Source organism: Sphaeramia orbicularis, chromosome 16, assembly GCF_902148855.1.
Source record: "Sphaeramia orbicularis chromosome 16, fSphaOr1.1, whole genome shotgun sequence".
Taxonomy (NCBI): domain Eukaryota; kingdom Metazoa; phylum Chordata; class Actinopteri; order Kurtiformes; family Apogonidae; genus Sphaeramia; species Sphaeramia orbicularis.
In genome coordinates, this window is record NC_043972.1 from 51,646,223 (window position 1) to 51,664,665 (window position 18,443).

The 18,443-nt window shown below is 42.7% G+C and overlaps 1 protein-coding gene across 3 annotated transcripts in view; it reads right to left on the bottom strand.

The window, feature by feature from the left end:
• Positions 1–224: 224 nt before the first annotated feature.
• The window catches only part of crppa (CDP-L-ribitol pyrophosphorylase A), a 127,839-nt gene continuing 109,620 nt past the window's right edge, over positions 225–18,443 (bottom strand). For all 3 annotated transcript variants that reach the window (XM_030157621.1, XM_030157622.1, XM_030157620.1), the window contains one exon: positions 225–514. In XM_030157621.1, coding sequence (XP_030013481.1) covers positions 410–514 — 105 coding nt within the window. In that variant the 3' untranslated portion in view covers positions 225–409. The remainder of the gene's footprint in view (positions 515–18,443) is intronic.

An 18,443-nucleotide genomic window follows, 5' to 3' on the forward strand; every position in this document is an offset into this window, starting at 1 on the left:
CCTGTGTGTGTGTGTATGTATATATACATATACATATATATATATATATATATATATATATATATATATGTATAAGGAAGTGAAGAAAGGAAGGAAATAAATGAAGAAATAATAAGTAATGTTACTTAATGTTACAACCAGCAGGCTTTAGAAGAGAACCAAAAAAATATACACATTCTTCCATGTCAGTGTCATTAATTTGACTTCAGAGCATGCTGCTTTTTTCTTCCACTTATGTTACATACTGTATCTGTTAGCAGTTTTTTATAAAACCACTGGGCAGCTCCATGTTCTTGCTATTATTGATAAAAAGCTGGAAACTTGAGGAGGAAAAAACTCTGTTTTCCAGCAGGTCTCTGGAGTCAAGGTGCAGGGACTGTTTCTTTTTTTTTATTGGTGCTGCTTCCTCTCATGCCTGCAGAAGCTGTCCCACCAGGGCAGGATTCCTCTCCCGGATCAGGGCCGATGTGATCTCAGCGACCCTTAACGCCGACCTCTCCCACTGCTCTAAGTCCTAAGAGATGGACAAGGATGAAGAAGATGCAGACTTAAATATCCAAACACAACAGCAAACAGGCCATATACACTCACATTTGCTCCCATTTATCTTCTGTCTCACAATTTACATCTCAAACTTTTTCACTGGAATGTTTCTACACTGGTATATTAGTGTCTTAGCCTTCGCAGCCAGCCATATGAAAGTACTTAAGCCATTCCCAGCTGGTTCTTCCTGTCCTAATAGTAATTAAAATAGGATGAAAGGCCCTGTAGCTCACTGGCATGTTCTGTCATGAATCAATAACAACTTGAATTTGTGAGGTCTTCAGGTTCTGCCGCTATGTTAGAGTCCTGTGGTCTTGATGCATGAGATCAATCTCCCATCAGAAGTGGGTGGGAGTTTCACTGGAGGATAACAAAAAACAAAATGAAAGTCCATATATGACTTCCTATCATTACTCATTGGTAACTATATTGATATCTCTAACCATTTCCATGTTATAAGACATCAAAATATGGCCCATTATAAGTAAAGGCAATTTTTTTTATATTTCAAAAATTCGTAAAAATTACAAAAATCTAAATTTCTCAAAACTGTGAACAATCTTTGTAGACATTGTCCTGAGGAAGCTACTTATAAAATTTGAAATGAATCTGACAAGTAGTTTCATCTGAGAAAATGTTTAAAGAAATTGCTAATGAAGATGACAAAGGCAACGACGAAGACAACAATGACAAAGATGATGTCAGACAGCTCCTACACAATAGCTCATGGCCAATTGGCCACTGAACTAAAAACACCAGACCAAGATAATTTGACTTTACTACTGAATGGAAAAAAGGAAATGCTGCTTAGTGCTTAATGCTGCTTAAAGTATTCAGGAAGAAGAGCTGTTCACTTACAGAGAAAAACCTTATTTTGTTGGCAAGGTTGTATTACAGTAAGTAGCAACATAAATGCTATGAGACCAAATTAAATTTTCCAATTACACTATTATGTCATGATTTCGTTGAAACATGTGTGGATACTTGTGTGCATGAAGATCATGTTGGATGCTGGAAGCTGGTCATTGGTTAACATCAGCGACCTCAATTTCTGAGCTAACAGACAATGGCGTTGTATACTAATGCTGTTGTAAAGAAGCAGAGGGAGGCATGGAAAAACTTAGAAATGATCTGATTTCTTTGGAAAACCTGTGGCGTGGACCCCAATCCTCAACTGAGAAATCACTGTACTGGCTGTCATCATAAATGTAGAGATGTCACAGTACTGAGCAAGGAAAACTGGCAGGTTTTGTGGAGAATACATGTAACTCAATTTACATCATGTCTTTTTTTTTTTTTACAATGTCTGATTCATTACTAAACTGTTGACTATTTTGTTTTTAGACACATTCCTTTGACCAGGTGCAATGATTTCATCCTGAGTCCCAGTTGCACTTTGTCTACCAAGAATAAATCTTAATGTCACAAAAATTTTGTTAGAAGTTTTATGGGCAACAGTGTACATGTAATTTCGGCTACTGATATATACAAACCATTCACTCTAACATCAACACCTACAGGTGGTTTAAACTTTACCCATTAATCAATAAAGGGGCATATCTTTGGATGCTGGGTTGAAGCTGGAGTACCCGGAGAGAAGCCATGCAGACACTGTGAGAACACGCCTGCCCCATGTTGATGCCATGTCACATGAAATGATATTTACATCACTTCTAACCTGTAACAAATACAACCGGAACCCAAATGCAGACCGACACAGAGGTAAGAGTTTGAAAAGCCTTTACTGAAGCTTTGCTGTAGCAACAGGTGTTCAATATTACAGCACACAGTCTCAAACAAAGTCTCAGAAAGCTGACAGGGGAAAGGCAAAGGGGGATGTCGGGGACAGGCAGAAAATCCAGTACCAGGAGAGACCATAGAATCCAGAGGAGTAGTGACAGAAGACAGGGTCTGAGACGGAAACAGGTCGATACCAGGTGGCGGACGGAGAGACATGGTCAGGGGCAAAGGGCAGGTCGAGTACCAGGGAACGGACGAAGAGGCAGAACCAGGCAGACAGGTCAGGCAGGGGATCAGGCGACGGGTTGGCAGAGCAGGTCAGGGATGAACAGGGTCAAGAACGGATAATCAGGCAGGAACAACGCTGGAAAGTTTTTGCACAGGGCTGAAGAACAATCTGGCAACGACAGACAGCAAAGCAGTGAATATATACACCATCCCTGATGAGACGCAGCTGCGCTCACCAGGTGAGTGGAATCAGGATAATGAGGAGATGTGTCAGGGTTAAAGGGCCAGAGAGTGAAAAAGAGCAGAGAAAAACATACATAGATATGACAGAACCCCCCCCTCAAGGGACGGCCCCTGACGTCCCCAAACCAAACATGGGAGGGTGGAGGGGGTCTGGAGGAGGGTTAGTATTCGTCAGAGAGTCCCTCCTCTACAGGTCCAGGCCCCTCTTCTTCTGACTCCTCCATAGGAGAAACAGAGGCATGGGAAGGAGGAGAAACCGCACAATTGTCAGTAACACGAGAACATCTATTCGACGGCTGATCAGGATGCTGAAGGTGGAAATCCCGGATGAGTTGGGCATCCAAGATCTGACGGGCAGGAACCCAAGACCTCTCCTCAGGACCATACCCCTCCCAGTCCACCAAGTACTGGAGGCCCCTCCCACAGCGCAGAGAGTGCAGCAAATGGTGAACTGTGAAGGCCGGGGCACCATCAATGATTCGTGGGGGTGGTGGAGGCTGGGAAGCAGGCATTTGAGGACTGTCTTGAGTCAGTTTAATCTTAGAGACATGGAACGTAGGATGGATGCACATTGTAGAAGGTAACTTCAGTCTAACAGCCACAGGGTTGATTAGTTTCTCGATGGGGAAAGGGCCGATAAACTTCGGAGCCATCTTCTTAGACTCTACCCTCAGTGGTAGGTCCCGGGTTGACAACCACACCTTCTGGCCCACGTGATATGGGGGGGCTTGAGAACGGTGATGATTAGCAGCAGTGGAATAACGGTCCGCAGCTCGTTGCAGTGTGGACCTAGCCTGGGCCCATGTCTTATGACAACGACACATGAAGGCCTCAATGGAAGGACAGGCAGCTTCTCCCTCTAACTCTGGAAAAAGTGGTTGAAACCCATAAGCGCACTGAATGGGGGAAGAGACCAGTGTCTGAACAGGAACGGGTGATGTGGGCATATTCTACCCACATGAGCTGTTTAGTCCAAGCTGCAGGGTGCTTAGAGGCCATACAACAAAGCGTGGTCTCCATCTCCTGCTTTAGCCTCTCCGACTGACCGTTGAGCTGCCAGGTGGACAGCTCCTACCAGGCGGCAGAATTCTTGCCAGAAAACAGAAGTGAACTGGGTGCCTCAATCAGACACCACATCCACTGGGAACCCGTGAAGGCGAAAGACATGGAGGAGAATCAACTCAGCCATCTCTTTGGCTGATGGAAGCTTGGGTAGAGGAATGAAGTGCACCATCTTACTGAAACAATCAACCACAGTTAGGATGACGGTATTGCCTTCTGATGGTGGCAACCCAGTGACAAAGTCCATTGAAATGTGTGACCGGGGTCGATGAGGCACAGGTAACGGATGAAGAAGACCAGCTGGCGGTTGGTGGGGAGCTTTATGCTGATTGCAGACAGGACAGGCCCAAGAACCCCACTGTGTCTTCTACTAAAGAGGGCCACCAAAATCGCCGCTTTAACACCTCTGTGGTGCACTGGATCCCCGGGTGACAGGTAAGCTGGGAACCGTGGACCCACTGCAGCGCGTCTGACCTCAGGTTCTGGGGAACAAACAGATGGTTAGGAGGACAAGCGCTGGGGCTCGGTTGATCCTCCAAAGCGGCTTTGATTCTCTCCTCCACCTCCCAGGTGAGTACAGCTATGCAATGAGCTGCTGGGATGATGGTTTCCTCCGAAGTCATGCTCTCCTCCCCAGCCAGCAACTGACGAGACAGGGCGTCAGGCTTGATGTTCCGGGAACCTGGCTGGTAAGAAAGAGAGAAATTAAAACGGGTGAAGAACAACGACCAATGGGCCTGACGAGAATTGAGTCTCTTAGCAGTACGGATATATTCTAAGTTCTTATGAGCCGTCCACACCAGGAAAGGAACCTTGGTTCCTTCAAGTCAGTGCTGCCACTCCTCCAATGCTAGCTTAACTGCTAGCAGCTCCCTGTTCCTAATGTCATAATTTCTCTCAGCCGGTGAAAGCCGTCTAAAGAAGAATGCGCAGGGATGCATTTTCTGGTCTTCAGCCGAGTGTTGAGAAAGAACTGCCCCCACCCCCACATCAGAGGCATCAACCTCAACAATAAACTGTCTCTTGGGGTCAGGAATCACATGGATGGGGGCCGAACTGAAGCGGTCCTTAAGAAGTTGGAAAGCTTTATCTGTGTCTTGTGTCCAATGAAACGGGACCCTGGAGGAGGTGAGGACAGTGAGGGGGGCAGCTACTGTGCTGTAGCCCCGAATAAACTGCCGGTAGAAGTTGGCAAAACCAAGGAACCTCTGCAGCTGCTTACGGGTGTCGGGAACAGGTCAGGATGAGACGGCGGACACTTTAGCAGGGTTCATCTCCATGTGATTCTGTCCCACAATGTACCCCAGGAAGGAGACGGAGGACACGTGGAACTCGCACTTCTCTGCCTTCACAAAGAGTGAGTTCTCCAGGAGCCGCTGCAACACAGACTGGACATGGTGCACGTGTTCCTGTTCAGAATGAGAAAAAAACAGAATGTCATCCAGATAGACAAACACGTACTTATTAAGCATGTCCCAGAGGACATCATTGATGAGGGCCTGGAACACGGCCAGGGCGGTGGTCAGTCCAAAGGGCATCACCAGGTACTCATAGTGACCCGTGGGGGTGTTGAAGGCCGTCTTCCACTCGTCGCCCTCCTGGATTCGAACCAGATGGTAGGCATTCCAGAGGTCCAACTTTGTGAAGATGGTGGCCCTTGGAGCAGCTGAAATGCAGATGCGATGAGGGGAAGAGGATACCGGTTCTTCACTGTGATGTCGTTCAGACCCCGGTAGTCGATGCAGGGTCTCAATGTGCCGTCCTTCTTATCCACGAAAAAGAACCCTGCACCAGCAGGTGACGAGGACGAGTGGATGATTCCATCGGCCAGTGCGTCATTAATGTAGGTCTCCATGGCCTCCCTTTCTGGAGCTGAAAGGGAGTAGAGACGCCCCTTGGGGGGCGTGGTACCAGGTAGGAGATCTATGGCGCAGTCGTATGATCGATGGGGGGGTAATGAAGTAGCTCTGGATTTGCTGAACACCTCATGGTAGTCATGGTATACTGATGGGGCGTTTCAAGAATACTTGCAATTTTGGAAAAACTCCTTGTAACCATGGTGAATCTCAGAAATGTAGAGTAATAGACATGTTCTGAACTGTTTACCTGGTGTGTTGGACATTGTCTACAATGTGCACGCCTGAAAATTCGGTCAGTAATCCCTACATTTCCCTCTTCAACTCCATTTGTGTCCCGTACATAACCCGTTTTTGCCAGTTTTGTGTCAACCAAAGGGTAATCACAATTTTCAACCATTTGCCCTGTTTAAAAAGCCGAACGATTGCTTACATATTGAATGATTTTGAATACTCTATGATATTGCCTCAGTGATAGAACAATTTAGGTCTACATTTTACGGATCTTAACATGACAGCAGTTTTTCAAAAATCTGTTTTCGTAACCGCTGCTCAGGTTTTTTAACCCTCTAAATCTTTTGTCCCTCAGATGATAAGAAATAGAGGCTTTTATGGGTTTTTATGTCAATTTCATTCAATACGCATCTGTTATCAAGAATAACTAGCTCAGCCATCAAGTAACCAACTTGTTTGTGATTGGTGTGCCTCTGTTCAGGACGTTCTCACCTGTCCCGTACATAACCAAAATGTTCACTTAATTTCAAAGTGATATCTTGAAATAAAAACAGAGAGGCAAACCCAAAAATACATCAGTTACAGTCCTTTACCACAGAGGAAGGTAAACAACCAAATGTGAAACTTGTCATCTTAGAAATAGGCCAGTAGTAAGTGTTGAAACATTACACGTCAGGAATGTCCCGTACATAACTACTTCAGTGTGGAACATGCCTTTTCCATCCAAGCAGGGTTTGATATTGACTTCAAAGTTTATGCCAAATACTCTTCCTACTGATAAAGATTGACCAAAATATCACTGTAAAGAAGGAATTTAGGAAGCCCATGCTGGAAATACCTTTCTGCACATCTCCAAAATCTGACAGTGAAAGAAACATACCTAAACTGGCCATGTCCCGAACATAACCATGCTTCAAATTTTCATATCTTTTGAATACTAGAGCAACTATATTTCACCGGAAGAATGTGTTTAGTAACTGCTTTAATCTTCACAAAAAGAAATCATAGCACAAAGAACAATTCAGTGATCCTTATCTATCTCTAAAAAGAGTGTCCCGTACATAACTTTTTGCCAGTGTGAGTTATGTACGGGACACCTTAATATATTTAAGCTAATCTTGACATTCTGATTTGCTGATTTGAACTGATGGCCTTGATGGGCATCTCATGACCCATCTCATTAGTGTAGACCCAATTTTACCCAGGATGTGTGGAATATAAGTGATGTTTTAAGCTTCATATCCATGGTACCTGAAAAGTGGATTTTTTTTTGCTGGGAATTTCGCATCATGCATAAAAAACTGTTTTTCACTTCTTTTTTTCTCTGACTAGAACATAACCCTAACCTAACCCTACATTTCAGGTATTTGGAAGTTTGTTCTTTAGTTATTGTTGACACTTTGTCATGTTTTTCTGTTTCATACAAATGATACAACCCCCTTTCCACCATGCAATAGCAAATGACATTTACAAAGCATGGTTTAATCATGTTTTACCCATTTCAGGAAGTAACAAGTTCAAAATGATCATGTAGGCAAAACAAACAAGTGTCCCATGCGTAACCTCCATGTCCCGTACATAACTCCTACTGTACACTCTGAATTTTTGAACATTCTCAGCCTTGATGGAAGACCAGTGATTCATGCCCTAAGTTTTACAGTGTTACATGTCTACTCATTGTAAAGAAGCTGTTTGGTGGCATTACCTGGTGATTTGGGGAAATGAGGACAAATTGAACCGTATCCTGAAAATCCTATTGGACGTTAAGAATGCACCAGGTTCAAAATCGGACACTAAAATCCATTCAGATTGATTTAAAGTACCTCAGCTCACTTACACTTGGGCAAACCTGTCAACTGGAGCCCATTTTCTTGATGAGAATTACATTTTTATCATCATTCACCTTATTTTTGTTGTGTGTGTCCCGTACATAACCACAGTGTTGTCATGATTTTCTAATTGCTGTTATTTCATAATAAAGCATAGTATTTGAAAACGGTTTTCAGTTTTTTCTTCCTTAGGTTCCTCTCTTAGGGATCAGCTGAGTTTTGCGCAACTTCACCATGGTAAAAATTTTGGCCCTCTGGTTGACAAAAGTTGAGAGTATTCTCGAAACACCCCTGATGGAACTTTAGACAGATCTGTGACTGGACAGGAACTGGCGGGCCGTAGGGAAACCACACCTGGTTGGAGGCAGATCTGGTGACATGATGAACTCCAACCCATGATGGTTCCCTTAGACCAATCAATATGGGGGTTGTGTCAGCGAAGCCAGGGGTAACCAAGGATTAGCAGGAGATCAGATGATTTCAGAATGTGAAACTGAATTGTCTCATGATGGTCTCCAGACAAAAGCATATGGATGGGCTTAGTCTGGTGAGTAACAGTTCCTAGTAAATGCCCATCTAATGCACTGGCTGGAACTGGACGGGAAAGAGGTTCCAGCTCCAAATCCAGCTGTTTGACAAGATTTTCGTCCATCAGATTGGTATCCGCCCCTGAATCAATGAAAGAAGTGAGTGAACGGTCCTGAAGCCATCTGGAGCTGCACGTGGAACACCGGTCTGGAACTTGGGGCGGAAGTCTTAATCCGGCTCAGCAGGATGCCCCTTTTCTCTGCTGAGCCCACCCTTTTACCGGACACTTAGAAACAAAGTGTCCAGCTTGACCACAGTAAAGACACAGATTCTCACGGCGGCGGCGTTCTTTCTCCTCTGCTGACAAACTGGTCTGTCCCACCTGCATTGGCTCCGCCCCTCCCTCAGAAAAAGTCTCTGTCTGTGGGTCGGAAGGAGGCGGTAACCCCGGAACTTGGACTGAGGTTTGGCGCCCTCCCCCTTCCCGACGTGACTCCTGTCTCCACAGCTGTATGCGTCAGTCCAACGGGGTTGTTCATTCAATTAGTCCATCCAGGGATGGGGGAAGGGCAAAAGAAATCAGTTGATGCTTGATATAAAGAGCTAGTCCACTCAGATAAGCGTCGCACTGTGCACCAGAGTTCCATGTGCTGAGTCTAGCACGAGTGCAGAAGTCTATGGTGTAATCAGAAACAGATCGATTACCTTGACTAATACTCATCAGTCCGCCTGTGGCGTCAGGTCCCGACGTCACCGGTCCGAAAACCTTCCGCAGCTCCTCAGCGAAAGCCTGGAATGAAGAGCAGGCGGGGGTACTCCTTTCCCACTCAGCTGTTCCCCACAGCCAAGCTCTGCCGATGAGATGGTTTATGGCGAAGGCGACCCTGTCTGCCTCCGTCGCAAACGTGCATGGCTGTAGAGCGAACAGGATGGAGCAGTTCATGATGAACAGATTACAGCCCTCTGGATCCCCGGCGTAACGTTCTGGCTCCCCTACCCGGGACTTCAGCACGGAGTCAGATGGCAAACCCAGAAACGGAGCCGGAGGAGCCGGATCGGGCGCAGGAGAAGCCTGCTGAGTAATGAGAGCCGCCAGCTGCTGGACCTGCGCAGCAATAGCAGCTACTCCCTGCTCCACTCGGTCCAAGCGAGCCCCCTCCGAGGTTCAGTCTGCTGGGTCCAGTTCTGGCCAGATTGTACTGTAACAAATACAACCGGAACCCAAATGCAGACCGACAGAGGTAAGAGTTTGAAAAGCCTTTACTGAAGCTTTGCTGTAGCAACAGGTGTTCAATATTACAGCACACAGTCTCAAACAAAGTCTCAGAAAGCTGACAGGGGAAAGGCAAAGGGGGATGTCGGGGACAGGCAGAAAATCCAGTACCAGGAGAGACCATAGAATCCAGAGGAGTAATGACAGAAGACAGGGTCTGAGACGGAAACAGGTCGATACCAGGCGGCGGACGGAGAGACATGGTCAGGGGCAAAGGGCAGGTCGAGTACCAGGGAACGGACGAAGAGGCAGAACCAGGCAGACAGGTCAGGCAGGGGATCAGGCGACGGGTTGGCAGAGCAGGTCTGAGACGAACAGGGTCAAGAACGGATAATCAGGCAGGAACAACGCTGGAAAGTTTTCGCATGGGGCTGAAGAACAATCTGGCAACGACAGACAGCAAAGCAGTGAATATATACACCACCCCTGATGAGACGCAGCTGCTCTCACCAGGTGAGTGGAATCAGGATAATGAGGAGATGTGTCAGGGTTAAAGGGCCAGAGAGAGAAAAAGAGCAGAGAAAAACAGACATAGATATGACATAACCAAAAGTAAGATCTGTCAATGTCAAATGGTAAAACTGCAACCTAATAAATACATCTAATATAAAGTTATGCTAAACCAGATTAAGAATTTCACATTCACATTTCAGGTTTAATTATTTGGTACAAAGTTTTACAGTTACACCACATTGACATTTTTGCTTTTATTTCCTAAATATTCTCTAAAATTTTTAGATTGAGTCCTCACAGAAAAAGTATAAAAGAATTTTTAGGCAATTAAGACCCAGTGCTACTTTGTGGCAGTTCCCAAATGAATTTTTCTCTCTATTTAACCATTTATCGCCATTTATTATAATATTATCCTGTGATTTTGCATTTTTCAGTGAAAATCAAGTATTGTCCCATATTTGATTTACTAATCATGGAGATGTTCCTAAAAACTCAGAGGGGCCGACAGTAATGGTATATCCTCGAAATCCCCCCAGTCCTCTGCTATATAATGAAGCAAATAAATGACACAATGTACAAAAGATACCAACTTAATAGTTATTCAGAAAGAAGATTGTGGATAGATTTAATATGAAATGTGACATTGCATAGAAATACCCATAACTGTTCATTTGATATTTTCAGAACATTATTGAACATGAGATGATCCTAATTATCATGGAACGCACCTCTGCAAGCAAATTGGCAGAAGCAACCAGGTAAAGGAAGCCACAACCTCATTTCATGATTCACATCACCCCATCATGTTTCGTATCTCAAGTGCCCCGTACCCTTAACATGAGCAATTGTTTGTACAAGGACTAAGAGCCTAATTGCCTCATCTCTGATTATCTGGTTAGAGTGGCTACCAAACAATATCTCTTGAATCTTTTGTCTGTTCAATACTGTGAAAGCATTTGTAAAGTATCTGAGTTGTTTTCAAATACTTTGACAGAGTATTCAAATACAAACACTGCCTCAATTTTAAAACCTCAAATACAGATATAGTAATGGTCAGAGAACCAAATTTTCTCCACAAAACTCCACCTAATGAATGAAAATGACACCATATAAACTCTGAATGGTAGCAAGAAAATGGACATTGATAAGACGATCAATATGAACCAATTTTTTTTTTTTTTTTTTTATCTCAGTTGGCCTATGATTGCTTGATTTATGTCCAAAAAGCTGATTTTCAACTAAAGTGTACCCATTTGGATGACTTATAGCTTAATACTCATTGAGAAGCTGAAATCGATAGGGTTCTTTCACTAGGGGTTTCCTATGTTGGTTATCACAGGGTTTGTACACATTTTTCAAGGTCAAATTCAAGCACTTTTTAAGCACTTTTAAGGGTCATTTTCAGATTTTTCCAGCACAGCACTGGGGTCAAATACATATCTACAGGAATACATACTGTATACGCATGATTATTTTTTTTAAATTTTTTATCACAGTGATGTACATTGTAATATGCTATAAATATCTAAAATTATGTTTTGCAATAAAGTTTAGAAATTAAGGGAGAACACAAAGTTTTATCCAAAAAAAGGAAGCCACTTGGCATTCTTAGGACACACTTGCACCGAGACAAAGATTAAGATAAAAATGTACCTGGAGTCAAATGGGAACACTCATTTTCTTTTTTGACATGAAGTTTTATTTTTCAAAATGTATCACCTCTCTGTACGTAGCTTTGGCTTGGCATCTAACCTGGCCAAGTTAATATTAAAAATAAATAAATAAATCAAATGAGAGTTTGAATTTTAGTTTAACTGCTTGAAAGCACTTGCAATTCTAACACTTTCCAGACCTTGAAAACACAACATTGAAATTCAAGCATTTTCAAGGATTTCAAGCACCTGTACAAACCCTGTTATCGAGGACTAAGAAATCCAACCAAATCTGTCCTAGTTACCACATTCACATAAAGGATATCTGGTGCTGGCGGGTCCAGCGACGGCGTTCAGGGTAAAACCATCATATCCCCGAAATTCCATTTTGGAGATATAATGAGGACTTTATCTACAAAACATATCATTAGCTGAACATAAAAACAAGATTCTCCATCCACTATCCATTTGTCAAACTTGATGGGTTTTACTGGTGAATCAATGTTGTAGCAGATGACGGTGTTTCCACGTTCACTAGAGCCTCTGAATATCAAAATGGAACGTCCAAATCCGATGACCATGAAAAGATGACAAACTGTATTACTTCAGTTATTTACATGTATTGATAAGATTATGCATCAACAGGGATGAAACATTTTAGATCAGTAGATGCTTTTTATGGTGGAAGTCTATGGGTTAAATACCATCTGTCTTCATCCGCTTATCTGGGTCTGGGTCGCAGGGGCAGCAGCCTCAGCAAAGAAGCCCTGATAGCCTTCTCCCCAGCCCTTTCCACCAGTTCTGGGGGAATCCTGAGGCATTCCCAGGTCAGCCCAGAGATCTAATCCCTCCAGCGTGTCCTGGGTCGGCCCTGAGGTCTCCTCCCAGACAGACATGCCCAACACACGTTCCCAGGAAGGCGTACAGGAGGAGGCATCCTGTCCTGGCAAGTGTATTTAAGTACTTAGAAAGCGCTACATAAAACCGATGTATTATTATTATTATTATTATTATTATTATTATTATTATTATTATTATTATTATAGATGCCCAAACTAGCTAAACTGGCTCCTCTCTACGTGGAGGAGCAGTGGCTCTACTCTGAGTCCTTCCCTGATGTCTGAGTTCCTCACCCTATCTCTAAGGCTGAGCATGGCCACCCTGCGAAGGAAACTCATTTCGGCTGCTTGTACTTGTGACCTCATTCTTTTGGTCATTACCCAGAGCTCATGAGCGTAGGTGAGGGTCGGAACGTAGATTGACCGGTATATCGAGAGCTTCGCCTTTCGGCTTAGCTCCCTCTTCATCACAATGGACTGGTTTAGCATTTGCATCACTGCAGACGCTGCCCCGATCCACCTGTCGATCTCCCGTTCCATCCTACCCTCCCTTCATACTTAAACTCTTCCACCTGAGGCAGGACCCCCCCAACCTGGAGTGGGCACTCTACCCTTTTCCAGCTGAAGACCATGGCCTCAGACTTGGAGGTGTGGATCTTTATCCCATCTTCATCTGGGTTAAATACATTTTTAAATAAACTATAAGGACACAAAAATATTAGTGTCATGTCACTGACCAAATATTATGTTAACATACACTAATTTTCATTAATCTTTCACATTTAAATGTAAAATTCATTTGTGGTTGTTAAATGATGACATTTTCCTTCAGGTACATAGGTGACACCTACAATGGCTGTATGTCAGGGTGTGTGGGGGTCTAGTGGGGGTCTGGTCCCTGCTGATGACACTGAAACAGTCTTTTCTTATGTTCTCATTAGATCACATCTTTGTCTCTTCCACTATTAGCTCCAATAACAGAGCCTGTATTTTATTACAATCTGAATTCACCAAAACTCAACTGATTATAAGGATCACAAATTCTGGGGGAAGATGTCTGTGACTCCTGTGTAATTTTACAGCTTGTTTAATCAACAGACGGAAGCAATTTTCCAAAAGAGGGGAATGAAAGATGCCACAGAATTAAGGCACTTCAGTGTTTTTTTCTTTTTCCCCTTCACAAATTTGTGCTAATGTCGATTCCTCTGAACTCTGTGAAGCAATAAGTACTATAACTTTGAGATTTATGGAGCATATTATTGGACAGATCTAAGCAAAACCACACATAGGGTAAAAGGGACACATACATTTTCTCACTGTGTTTCTTTTAAGGCAAAATCTACTGTTGTGGTTGTTTGGCTTTTGTGATTCCTTCGTGCTGTATCTCTTTCTTCTTTTTTCCCCTTCGACCGCCTGCACAATGGACTTTTAATGGTTTTCACTCCCCTGACTCCATTCCCTCGGCTGCAGTGAGTCCCTACTTTGATGTAGTTTCTTGACAGGGCCTAAGAATGACCTGTTTTTCATCTTTCAAAGGCTCTGCAGGTCAGGAACCTTTCCTTTGTTTCAAACATTGGCTAGTTCATTACACAGATTCATGCATCATACTCTACCTGGACTCTTTCATAAATGGATTGTGGTCTTTAATACAATAATAATAAAACAGAGCTTTTGATGTTGCAACCATGCAGGGGAAACCAAAATAGGTCGTGATATCTTTAAAATATACCTACAACATAGAGAGTAAAAAAAGAAAACTAGGATGGGTTGTAATCAATGTAATGGAAAAGAAAAACTCTTAAACTAATAGTTTTGTGTCCAAATACCCAAATTATGACATTTATGAGCTAAAATTAAGTAAAAATAGGACTGGAGATGAAGAAATGTTACTCTCTCTCTCCTGTGCCTCTATGGCAACCTCTCTGCCAGCTCTTAAAAGGCAGACTGGGCTGAAATGGACTAAAAACTATTTAATAAGACTTAATACTACTTTTTGCAAAACTCTTAATGTGCACAACAAGGAAAATAAGAATATATTGAAAATATATATTCCTCTGGATGACAAAATTATTTATGAATTGTGCACTGGACTGTAACATACCTGTATTCCAAATGCATTTGGCTATGTTGCTCTCTCAGAAATATAATCTTTCCCTTCCTTTCTCTCAATCCTGTGACCTTAGTTCATCAGCCAGCTCCTAACAGGCCAGTTGGGCTGGGATTAAAATGGGGAATGTGACTAGGTGTAAGAGCATGGAATCAGGCCTGACCGTGGTTAATGGGAGCAACAGAAGTGGGATCCAGAAGTCCTGGAGCAGTTCTCCCTAATCAGAAACAGCAGAGAGGGGGAGTCAGATGACATGGATTTTCCACACTGAGTGGCTTAAGGGGGAACCAAGGAGAACGCACTGGAGGACATATCAGCCAGTTCAATCTCTCAGTGATTAAAGCAGGAAAGACAAGTTAAACCTGGAGCAGTGATGTTCAGGTCCTTGTACCTTTGTGTGTGTTGGGGTGCACTGCATGGTTTTATCATTTATAAGTTACATCATTGAAGTTTCAAGACAATAACATGACGTTTTTCACGTCAGGCTTCTTGGTGGCGTGAGGATTGAATCTCAATAACAAACATCCTGTTGGGTTTACAGTATGTCTCCAAGATGCATTTTTTACATTTGACCCATTACATATACCTACCAAATAGGGCTGGGTAAAAAAATTGATTTAATCAATCTTAGATCAATCTCATTTTAATTTTGCGTAATCGGTTAATAGTGGATGAGATCGATTTTTCAGTGCAGGACCGGGAGTAAACGGAACCGCGGGCGGCTCCGTCTTGCGAACTCCTGGGGAAGACTTGGTCTCGCTCGCGAAAAAGATGCGGTGGAGAACACCCCTCCGCTGGAGGTCCTCCAGCCTCAAAGTCGAACCCGCAGTGTGAAGGAAGTGGCCGCCCGGCAAGTCACGGAAGCCGGTCGTTCTTTGAATAATAACTTGGATCCATACTATCACCCATGGCTGAGTATGGAGTTAGAGGAAGAGTCAAGCGACAATGTCTGACCGCTACGCTACCCCCCCGACCAACATTAAGGGAGATGAGCGCGTGCTCCCCCCAGCCCCACTCTGGCCAACAATCACGGAACACCCCCCCCCCAACCCCTCCCAACCCCAGTGAGTAGTAGCCTCCAGCCATATAACAGAATAAAGGTGACAAAGTCCGTTCTTAACCACTGTAAAAACATGGCAATGTTTCTGTCCCGTTCATTATTTAAGAGCACATTCAGCAATTTACTGCTGAAATGTCATATTCATTTCCTTTCTAATATCAATATTGATACCAGTATTGATGTGTTGCATGACTGCGGTACTTAAATAATCAGGTTACATCTCAAAATTGTACTTCGGTATCACTAAATTACTCTGAATCAATCAATTAATACTGAATCGAATCGATATTGAATCGAATCAAATCGAATCGAATCATGATTAATCGATTCAGAACCTTATGAATCGAAATCGAATCGATTATGGAAATTGGCCATGATACCCAGCCCTACTACCAAATGTGGTACATTTAGGCTCAACTTCATGCAGCAATTTTGTTTCTTACATTTAATGTATAAAAAATGTAAATGATGTTAGAGAACAAAATTCCTGAAAAAGAGTTTCAAGATGGCCTGAAAAAAAGGCCAGAATACAAATATCATTGCTTTATATGAGTTCCAGAGGCAGTCTGTGTCAGCATCTACAATTGTCTCATAATACACTGTTCAATTTACACTAGCCAAACCTTTGAAGACTTAAAAGAAATGGAATAAAAGAAAACAAGGATCTTGAGGATTTTCTGTTGTTCTTTATGTGTTCAAGTCATTGTTTTGTGGCTTAATCACTGGTGCAAAGCAACAGTGAGATGGGCCAGTACATCTGCAAGCAGTGAAAACAAGGTAGATCTGTCATCCACATATCCTCAACAAGAGGCAAAGGTTCACCAGTGATTAGTTAGCAGCTCAGAGCAAAAAAAAAAATCAAGCGTTGTAGCATATCTGATTGCAACTTTTCATTGTTTACCCGATAAGCAATCACATAACAGCATTCCTCCAATTGTTATCTAAAAGTAATTACATTTTCATACGGAAAATATTTAAGATTGTACATGTGGTTGGAGGAGCAAAAAGGTCGTGGGGATGATAAATGTGATGAGCAAGACACTGGTTGATTACCACCTAAGTGCGCCATAAGAAAGTCATGAGAATGCTGGGTGTCTTGGGCATATTGAAGACAGCTATGGCCATCAAACCACAACTAATGACTCAATTACAGAGATGTGTTTTCTTATAGGCAGAACCAAGGAACATTTGAGCGTAAACACAAGGAAATAAGAAAAAGCAAGTCAAGATCACCAACAAGGATCAAAGTTTTAAGCACATCTAAGCTCCGGTATTGAATAATTTCCACTCCAGATATGCGGCCTTTGAAATATGAATCATGCTTTATAAGACTGCATTATTAAATCAAGTAGTTGCTTGCACAGTGGAACACAAATACGAGTTGAGCTCTCCATCGACTCGTGGCACAGCCTTAAGTAGTCACAAATGTCACTCAGGCTTCAAATTGTGGTCAAGAAAAAAACAGTCAACAAAAGCTGGAATTACTTGACAACAACAAACTGAGGTCTGACAGACATTTACATATGCTCTCAGGCTGAAATCCATATGACTTGTGTGTGAGAGAATTGTGAACTGAATGATCTTAGTAAAAGCTATAGAAACTGCTCAAACCAAGCAGAAACCTCTGGGGCTGAAAAATGAAGCCAACACTGTAAAGTGCCAAAACCTGCACCTTCATTAATGTCCACTTCAGGCATTAAAGGAATTGCAGTTGCCTCAATGCCTCATGAGTCAATTGTGTTTAGACCTCCATATTAAAACATCACTCTTTATAGCAGAAATGTTTATAGTCTGGTGCAAAAACAGAGGTTTGGTTTGCATAGCTAATTTCTTAATTCATGACAACTATGTAGGAATGAAGTTTTATACAGTTCAACTGTGTGAATTATATTAAGGCAGAAGGTTAAGTATAATAAAAGGTGTGCCATTTTGGGTGACAGGTATGTACCATCTGTCTTTGCCACTTGATGCTTCTGTCATGCAAATATTTCAATAAGTTTACTCGTGTTTATAATACTCACCTATAAGTAGCCTATAGATAAGGCACAAAAAAAAGGCTAATGTTGCTGGTTTGCAATATGTAAGGTAGGTGCTGGTATTAAACCCTAACCTAGACATCTCTACTATACCTACTACACCTGTTTCCATAAATTTGCTAATGTAACTATTAACTGGTTATTAGATTATCTGTCAGTCTGCTAATTAGAGTAGCAGTTGCCAATATGGTCAAAACCAATATGACGACATAAACTGGAGACAACAAAACTACAAAACAGTTATACACAAACCAATGGGGACAGTATTGGCTATGTCCACTTGTGCTATAGTGTCCATGGTCTAAATACTGTATAAGCTAATACTGGTGGTTGTAGATCAAGTGGTGCAGAATAACATTTGTAGGTGCTAGTATTAAAAAGCCTGACCTCTATATTATAGCTGGGTAGAAATGCTGGTACTTCATTTTTGATGTTAAAATATACTCAGCTGTGAGTACAAAAAACAACACAGATAATCAAAATGCAAAACTCAAGGTTCCAAAGCTGGAACCCACAAACCAGTGCATAATATAAGGGTGGCTATTTCCCCTTAAGTCTAGGGTTCAAACCAGTAAGTGGATGATTTTGATTTTGACAGATCACAGTTGGTACTTCTCTTGAACTGGACTTTACAGTTGGCATGATTTGGCCCTCTGTTCAGCTCGTGTCTCGTCTTTCCACAAAACACCATCCAGAATGAATAAAGCAGCCTGCTAATGAGCAGCACACCGGGTCAGCACTGTGGGCACGCAAACATCCA